Source organism: Harpegnathos saltator, unplaced genomic scaffold, assembly GCF_003227715.2.
Source record: "Harpegnathos saltator strain DR-91 unplaced genomic scaffold, Hsal_v8.6 scaffold64, whole genome shotgun sequence".
NCBI lineage: Eukaryota > Metazoa > Arthropoda > Insecta > Hymenoptera > Formicidae > Harpegnathos > Harpegnathos saltator.
The window spans coordinates 226026-235739 of NW_020230471.1; the positions used below are offsets into that span (position 1 = coordinate 226026).

Below are 9714 nucleotides of genomic sequence, written 5' to 3' on the forward strand. Positions count from 1 at the left end.
GGATTCGTCAAAAATACCGTTCACAGTAGCGAATCTACCAGATTCGCGAATACCGTCGAAAAAGCCCTTGCGCATCATGGCTAAAAATTGTAAAAATATCTGCACGTGTGAGTCCAAACGTCCGATCAGTCTGTGCCACTTGCGCTGTTCAGTTAGAGAATCATTTTCAGATGGAAAGGAGAAAGACACAATTCGTTGACCTTCTTCCGCGATATCTGATGTTGTGGCAGCATTATCGTCAATTATTAGATCCATGTCCTCGACAAGAGCATCACTTTTGTTGCGATGTGTTGCTACTGTTTCGCAACTGTTGCCACCAGCGTCGTTCGCTACGTTGTCAGTTGTTTTCATCGTTAATATCGTTGAATTGCTTGCGCAGCTGCTCCATCATGGAAACGGAGATGTTACACTTGCGCGAATGCCGTTTGGCGTGATCGTACACTTCCAAGACGGTTCCCTTGATCGAGTGCACTATCTCTCGCACATATCGCATGTAGTTTTCATTGGTCACACCAGTCTCTCGAATGCATAAGTCTGCATCGAGGCGAGACAGTAAAGACCAACAAGTCAAATTCAGCGTGTTGTCCATCGCCTCAATCGCGCGATATGTGCTCAATGACTCCAAATTTCCTCCGTCGGAAAACTCCATTGTACACTCGTTATTCTTGCGTTTCATGCTCATCGAGTTCCACATATTGCCCAAATTGTTCTAAATTTGTCTGATATCTGCGGTAGCATCGCCCAACAAAGTGTCCAACTACTCACCACCACCACCACTACTACCACGTTGGTCATCGGCGACAGTGGCGCAGCTGTCATTCTCGTCGCTGTTGCCTGCAATAGGTCGAGCGCGTTCGAGTCGGTCCATGGTGCGTTCTGACTTTTCAACAATGAGTTCGGTAATAGCGCGTCCTCGTATGTTTTTCACAGGGGACCGACCATCGCGTTCCGTTCGATTGCCACGCCTGTTGGGGATGCGTATCGGCGGTGAACGCTGACGTTTTTCAATTTTCTTGTCACTGTAGTCGTCGATATCGTCATTATCGCTACGGTCGTCGCTACCGCCAACAACAGCTCGATTATACGAAACAGACGGACGATGATAGGACTTTCGGCCACGTTCGTTGCCCTGTTTTCGTTTCCCGTTGCCGTCTTGTTCCTCGTTGTCGTTTTGTTCATTGTTGTTGTTGTCGTCGTCGTCGTCGTCGTCGTCGTTGAGTAGAAAAACGCGGCGTTTCTTGCGTTCAATTTGTCGCTGTTTCTGCTCAGAGTTGTTTTCCTCCCGATCATTGTCCACATCGTCGCCGTCATCGTCGTTTTGCTCCTCGTTATTGTCGTCGTCGTCGTCGTTGAGTAGAAAAAGGCGACGTTTCTTGCGTTCAATTTGTCGCTGTTTTTGCTCAGAGTCGTTTTCCTCCCGATCGTTGCCTACATCGTCGCGATTATCTCGTCGCTTCCCAGATATGCTGTCCTTGCTCAATAGGTAACGGTCATCTTCCTCTCGTTTGGTACGCTGAGAAATATATCGATCGATGTTGGCCCACATGTCTCCCGAAGCGGCGGCGGTTGAAACGGTTGTGCTGCTGTTGCGTTGGTTGCGCGACATGTTCGAGAGTGTAAGTAGCGTGAGGGTGCGTACGAGTGAGCGTTCGATGCGTGGTGATTACAAATAAGAGACGACTGACGTGTAGTCGTACGAATCGAGCCTGTTATATATCCTCCACGCACACACTTGACTCGCTATATATATATATGATACTCCTAAGGGTGCACAGCGCGTGAACGCGATATCTAATAAATGGCAAATCAGGAAAACTGTTTCAAAGAAAGTTGTTGTTCAACATTAAGTGGTAGAAAAGATAGTATAATAAAAATTTATATTTTCTGCTCAACAAATTAATGATCAGTGAGATATCTTGAAAAGTAGTGCAATTTGGTAAACAAAATGATATATTGTTATATGTCCCCTTTGGAAATTGTAACAAACTTTTGTTGAAACATTTTTCTAAAATGTCGGCGTTTACAAAAAAAATACGTCGACAGGAGGATGTGGACTGGTAGCGCAGGGGGCCAAATTTATACGGGAGCACAGGCGGCCATTTATACGGCAGCGTGAAGCTGAGAAGTTAATAAGTTTTTTCTTAAATATCTAAAAAAATATAGGCAAATGCAAATGTTTCGGCACGAAAGTGTTAAAATTCGTTCGTAGAAAAAGATGTACATAAAAAAATTGGGTTTTTCCATTTAAGAAAATTAATGATCAAGTGAATATCTCGAAAGTATTGCCATCTTGTAAATAAAAATGATATATTTTTTATATGTCCCGCCTTTGAACATTGTACAACTTTTTGCCTGAACTTTTTCCAAATGTCCGCGTTTACAAAAAAAATACGGTGGAAGGAGGATGCGAATGGTAGCGGCAGGGCAGCCATTTATACGGGAGCACAGGGCGGCCATTTATACGGCAGTGTGAAGCTGAAGAAGTTATAAGTTTTTCTTAAATATCGTAAAAAAATATTAGACAAAGTAGAGAAATGTTTCAGCGAAAGTTACTTAAAATTCGTTCGTTTAGAACAAGATGATACAATAAAAAATTGGTATTTATTTAGCAAAAATATCAGTGAATATCCTGAAGTATTTGCATTTGTAAACAAATGATATATTTTTTATGTCCCTTTGAAATTGTATTAAACTTTTTGTCTGAAAGCATTTTTTCCTAAAAATGTCCGCGTTACAAAAAAATACGTGGAAGGGGATCCGAATGGTAGCGCAGGGCGCGCATTTATACGGGAAGCACAGGAAGGCTATTTATACGGCAGCATGAAGCTGAAGAAGTTATCAAGTTTTTCTTAAATCATCTAAAACATTATTAGGCAATGAAAAATGTTTCAGACAAAAGTTTGTTAAAATTTGTTCGTAGAAAAGGATATACAATAAAAATATTGGAATTCCATTTAAGAAAATAATAATAGTGAATATCTCGAAAGTAACGTCCCGAAACATTTTTTTATTTGCCTAATTATTTTTTTAAGATATTTTATAGGAAAAACTCTTTCAACAATTTACTATGTTATTACATCACTAACTATTTGTCGGAAGAAAAAGTGGTAATTAGACTTTTTTTCATTCCATTTGGTCCTCCTTGAATATATTGCTACAATAGTGCCATTAATTTTTTATTAACTTGTCGACTTTGGAATTGCTTGTATAGGTCAAATTAGACAAAAAATCAGGGCACTATTGTAGCATATATTCTAGAGACTAAATAAATAACAAAAGTCTAATATCACTTTCCTTCGACGAATAGTCAGCAAAGATATTATAAGCGTTAAATGTTGGAAAAAAGTTCTCATAAATATCTAAAAAAAATATTAGTCAAATACAAAAATATGTCAAACAAAATTGTTAATTAATTAAGTGTAGAAAAGAGCATAATACATAAAAAATGGAGATTTTCTCATTTCAAGAAAATTATAATGATCTAGTGAATATCTCGAAGTAGCGCTTATCTGTAAAAAAAATGACTATCGCTGCTTTTATGTCCTCTTTTTAGTCATACAACTTTGTCTGAAAACATTTTCTTATTGCCTAATATTTCTGAGATATTTTGAGTGGGATCTTAAAATAGCACACCATGTTCACGCACGTTCAACAGCATGCGCGATATGAGCGATCGAATAATCATCGAATTGATATATCAACATCGTTGATTCGATATAATCGATTCGCTACCAGCGGACAGCTCGCGCACGGAGAATCCAGACCAACTCCAAACTCGCTTGGCTCGCTTGTCAAGACAACTCCTCCGTTTTCGTTGAGCAAAACATTGCATCGCGCAAATATGTCGCTGATTACTGTACCGGCACTGGTCGGGAAGAATGTATACTCCGTCCGCACCAATTCCCCTGGTTATCGGCGCAATCTGCCTCACGCCGCTTGTTGAGAAGAGTACGAGATTCTCAGCGCTACTAAAAACTATTCGAACGTCGGTTCATACCTTTACCGTGCTCACCATTGCTTCCTTGCGACGACTTGCGAAGGAAAATAGAAAATGGTCGGAAACACAAAATAATAGCGTTATGTGCTAAGAAACATCGAACAACATTGAAGCAACAACTATACAAATAGGACGCGGTGAAGCGTTCGCGCAATCGATACGTCTTTCGCATCGATGCAACGAGTGGCGCGACGCACTCGTTCGATTTTCTGCGAACGCAGACCCGCGCGGACGCGCTTGTATTCAATTGTATTTTGCCAGAGTTTCATCCCAACAGTACGGATTAGTTCAACCGAGACATCGTCCGCAAACCGTTCAATTAGCTTCTTTCGCGGCGGCCGTCGAACTTTGACCTGTGTGACGATCTCGTGAGAGACACGGACTCTTTGAACAGTCAGAACTCAAACGTTCTCGATGTTTCTCGCATGAAAACATGTTCGCTACGAGCCAACGATCAATACATACGAAGAAAATTGCGACGTATATTTGAATGATCGAGGCGTCACGATACCGATTGTAGCGGCAGCGGCGACTACAAACGGTGGCACCACCACACACACCTTACCAACGTGCCGAATGCCAAGTGAGCGGAGCAAGATCATAGCGATGGAAGATTCGCCGCGAGGTCGAAAATTATCTGAGTTGAAGTGAACGCGCCACCACATCTGCCACTTGCTACATGAACTTAGTCGTTTTCAGGAATTTACCTCCAAATTCCGCTGACTGGGTCGCCTGAAAGAACGAGCGCGATGGCCCCTCGTTTGATCGTTCGTGTGTTTGATCACAATCGTAAACCGAATAATGGCTGGACGATCGCCAATGTGTTCAAGTGACGACGTTTAGCGTATTGGAGGCCGTACGGTCGTTTACGGTTCTCAGTGCAACATTCGATTACGATTCGCTCGAGTCGTTGTCGATTCATGTACGCGCGTTAACCGAAACACTTCGCAATCGAGCCCACTGTATTTCCGCTGGGGGTGTGTGGCACCACACGGTATTCGCAATTACTCTTGAATCTGAGTTACACACCATCGCTGCACTTGGTAAGAGTCGTGGGAACAATTGTACATTATGCGTTTTCGTAAACGATATTGAAGAATCTATCCTCCTTCAAGGTGGCGGTCGAATTGTAACGCCTTATTGGCTTCGTAGTTTGGCCGGAACGAGTTATTTTGCTTACATTTTCCTGCTATCGCGCAACCCTTCTTCGTTTTACCCATCGACATCTTCTTTACTCAGACTGTCACAATTCGATGCCAATGTCGGATGGCCGAGGAATCGCGACGAACAATTTCTTCACTTGGACTTTTAGCTTCAACTGGTCATCGACTCATCGGCGAGTTCGCCGAACGCTCTTGTCCCTCCAACCGCGAACGAAAACCTTACGAATCGAAGACGTTGCTAGCGGATCCGACAAATTCCTATACCTTACCTCGGCGAATTCACGTTCGAGTATGATCGTTTTTGCTAGCTTGAGGCGACAACCAATAATTTACTGCTGACCTTCTGTAGCCTAGCCAAACTGATGGAAACGCTCCATGAGCACTCCGGACGCATCGCTGTTGCACACGACAGGACACACAGTACAACGAGATCTCTTATCCTGAGAGTAACGAGCGTGGCGGCGCAACACACACAACGGTGTTTCGATCGGATGTTCTGACAACGCGCGCAAACTAACTGGTCACCGTTTTATTGGACGCGACTTGGCGGTACGTGGACGCACGCCTTTTGAATCCGTCCCGTTGGCACCAATCGGATCCGCATTTTGAACGCTGGTTCATTTTGCGATATGGCGCAAGGAACGCAATGTTCGGAGGAAAAGAAACGGTGAAGCAAAATGATGAACTTAGTTGCGGTCGCTTTCGTCTCATTGGAAAATTCACTGAATGTTTTTGGACCAGAAAGTGCGCGCTGCCATTTCGTCCAAATCGAGGGCGGTTGAACAACAGGCGTGCAGCGTTCTTTTGATTCGTATACGTTCGATTCCTACCGTGGGCGATCATTCAGGTTGCGCAAGCATACGGGCAGAGTACGAGTAGAGCGGAGACAAACTCGAGCCAATGACGAATGAAGGCCACCGTTTTCTGATGATGTTTGGAATGCGATAAACGTTATTCGTCGTCACAAGCCAATTGTACAGAAGCTGCTAAGCCTGGCGCGAAGCATAGGCACAAATGTAAATGTATAAGGTTAAAGAAAACGCTTGAGAGTGGCTTCGACAAAGTTGCGCTTCTTCACTAGATAACGAACGCGTCTAAACTTGTTCAGCATGACACCTAGCAGGAATGTTTTTCCCGATCCAGCCACACCGTCGATCAATACGCGTCTTTCCAACATTTCTGTTCCTGCTGCGACGACGAACGGAGCTGGCGGCGGAGGCGGCTCAAATCATCGTCATCGTTGTCACTAGCTAGACCAGGTTTTGCCAATATGCGCTCTAAAGCTATCAATATCCTCGTTTGTTCCGATGTCGCTCTAGATATGGTATAGCGTTCCTTGTGGTCGCGACGAGACGTGTGAGCAACTTTCGTTGGAGTTGCTGCTGTCTTCTTGTTCTTTGATACTATTGTACACCTACTGACGTTGCTCGCTATCGCACAATCGCAACGATTATAACTCCTGCTCAGTCGTTTCACCAGTTCGCAATACTGTTTACGTGGCGATCACGAATCATCGTTTATCACACGAATACCATCCGTCACGGCAAAGTTTACCACGCGCTCGACACTTGAAAACGCAGCATTATCGCAAACACGAACATCGACGTCGTTTGCGATAATTTGGTGGCTAAACAGAGCTGCGCGGTTCGCAACGCAACGTAACATTGCTCGTGCGAACGAACAGTGGTCGAGTGTACGCGCAACACGCTGCAATTGTCCGGATAAAAATTTACCGTCTTCGGGTCAAATTCTATCGGCAGCACTGACATCATCACATACCATTGAAAGAACATAAACAACGCTACATACAGGTGATCGTCGTAGTTCAACTCATTCAGACTTGTAGCGTCATCGTCAATCAGAATGCGAAGTCTATTCAATACAGAGTGGCGTTCTCGCTTCGCTACGTCCTGCGACTCACGCCAATGGGCCTTTTCACGCATGTATCTCGAAATCTGTTCGCTCAATCCGCCCTCACTGTCACCGCTGCGCTCATCGCTCGCAATTACGCGCGATCGCATTCAGCGTACGTTGCTCCCAAACGATTAATCACATTGCAATGGTGTGTTTTCCTCATTGCGCGCCTGCGACGACACCGATATGTTAATGCTCGAAAGTAAAACATTATCGCCGCCGGCGAGTCCCTTCCATTGCGTGCCTAATGTTTTCTGCATAACCGTTGCTGCCGCTGCCGCTGCTGCTGCTGCTGCTGCTGTCGTCTCGTCAATCGTAATATCAATGTAACTTGGTTATTTTGATTCTCTTCGCTCAATAAGGCGCAAGTGGCGCTCAAGACATTCTCCAAACGACACAAGCTGGTCAACTCGATGTCCAGATAAAGATCGTCGTTGTGAGCGGTCATCGGATTGCATTCGGATTGCAGGAAGAAAGGAGTGCGATTGACTAACAAATTACAAATGAAAGGAATAAAATTGAACACATTTATTTATAACGATCATCAGCAGCAGTTAATGTGCACACCCGCGCTTGCGCAACTCGCTATTACTTGTCGATGCATTTTGCTCGCCCCGGCTCGGCGAGCCAATATTGATGTTCAAGTCAAATTATCAAATACAAATTCGTACTTTTTGCCGTTGTATACGGTCTTAAAAAAAACGGTCGCAGATCGAGATAATTGTCAATTGATACGTTGCCAGCTTGAGCTTTCACACACGATGATACATTTACGCCGCTGACAATACGCATACCGAAGAGCGAAATTGACGAAGTAACTATAAGAAAAAACGTCCGAAAAAATCTCCGTTTCTCATCGAGTTTCTTCGCACCAGGCGTCCACATTAATTAGGCATACACGCGAATTTTTATGCGAGAAACTCTTCTGATTGCGCAGTAAACAGGCAAATGTGCGCGTACAAACGAGCACTCTTGATTGCTGTCAGCAGGGGTGCCCCATTTTCAACGATCCATTCAAATATATCAGAAACGCTGCGTTAAATCGGAAAATGTTTCAGACAAAAGTCGCATGGCTTAAAGGAGCACATAGGACAGCGATATTGTTTTTGTTTACAGATGGCGACACTTTTGAAATATTTACTGATTATTACTTTCTTCAATACAAATCTCAATTTTTTATTATATTATATTATTTTATCACTTAATTTGAGCAACTTTCATGCGAAACATTTTTTCCTTGCCTAATATTTTCTTAAATATTTACGGAAAACGCTTTCAACATTTAACTTGCGATATATCGCTAACTGTTTGTCGGAAGAAAAAGTGGTATTAGACTTTTTTATTCCATTTGGTCCCTAGAATATATTGCTACAATAATGCCATAATTTTTTATTAACTTGTCGACCTTTGGAAATTTCTATATCGTCAAATTAACAAAAAATTAAGGCACTATTCTATCAATATATTCTAGAGACTAAATAGTGTGAAAAAGTCTAATACCACTTTTTCTTCCGACAAACAGTTAGCGATATATCGCAAGTTAAATGTTGAAAGGGTTTTCCTTAAATATTAAAAAGAAAATAGAAGAAAAAGTGGTATTAGACTTTTTTATTCCATTTGGTCCCTTGAATATATTGCTACAATAGTGCCATAATTTTTTATTAACTTGTCGACCTTTGGAAATTGCTATATCGTCAAATTAACAAAAAATTAGGGCACTATTGTAGCAATATATTCTAGAGACTAAATAAATAAAAAAGTCTAATATCACTTTTTCTTTCGACGAATAGTCAACAAGATATTATAAGTTAAATGTTGAAAAAGTTATCCATAAATATCTAAAAAAATATTAGTCAAATACAAAAATATGTCAAACAAAAGTTGTTCAAATTAAGTAGTAGAAAAGGATAACATAATAAAAAATTGAGATTTCTATTCAAGAAAATTATAATGATCAGTGAATATCTCGAAAGTAGCGCTATCTGTAAACAAAATGATATCGCTGCTTTATGTCCTCTTTTAGGTCATACAACTTTTGTCTGAAACATTTTTTATTTGCCTAATATTTTCTGAGATATTTGAGTGGATCCTTTAAAATAGGCTACCCATGTTCACGCACGTTCAACAGGCACGCGCGATATGAGGATCGAATAATCATCGGAGGATCGTAATGATGTCAACATCGTTGATTCGATTGAACGATTCGATACCGCGGACAGCTCGCGTACGAGAATTCAGACCAAGCACAAACTCGCTTGGTGCGTTTTCGTCTTGAGCAAAACATACGCATCGCGCGAAATGATCGGCTGATACTGTACGGCATCGTCGGAAGAAATGTATACTCCGTCCACACCAATTCCCCTGGTTATCGGCGCATCGCGCTCACGCCGCTGTTGAGAAGAGTACGAGATATTAGCGCTAGCTAAAACTATTCGAACGCGGTCATACCTACCGGTGCATCACCATTGTCTCCTTGCGACGACATTGCGAAGAAATAGTAAAAAAATTGTGAAACACAAATAATAGCGTATGTGCTAAGAACACACGAACAACATGAGCAACAACGCTATAATAATAGACGGTGAAGCGTTCGCGCAATCGATACGTCTTTCGCATCGAGTGCCGAACGAGTGGCGCGAC

At 42.5% G+C, this 9714-nt stretch overlaps 1 protein-coding gene across 1 annotated transcript; it reads right to left on the minus strand.

Moving 5' to 3' along the window:
- Window positions 1-757: 757 nt before the first annotated feature.
- On the minus strand, window positions 758-1606 carry LOC112589858 (uncharacterized protein DDB_G0283697-like). The gene has a single exon (XM_025304696.1). The coding sequence runs from the start codon at window positions 1604-1606 to the stop codon at window positions 758-760; it is 849 nt and encodes a 282-aa protein (XP_025160481.1).
- Between the last annotated feature and the right edge of the window lie 8108 nt (window positions 1607-9714).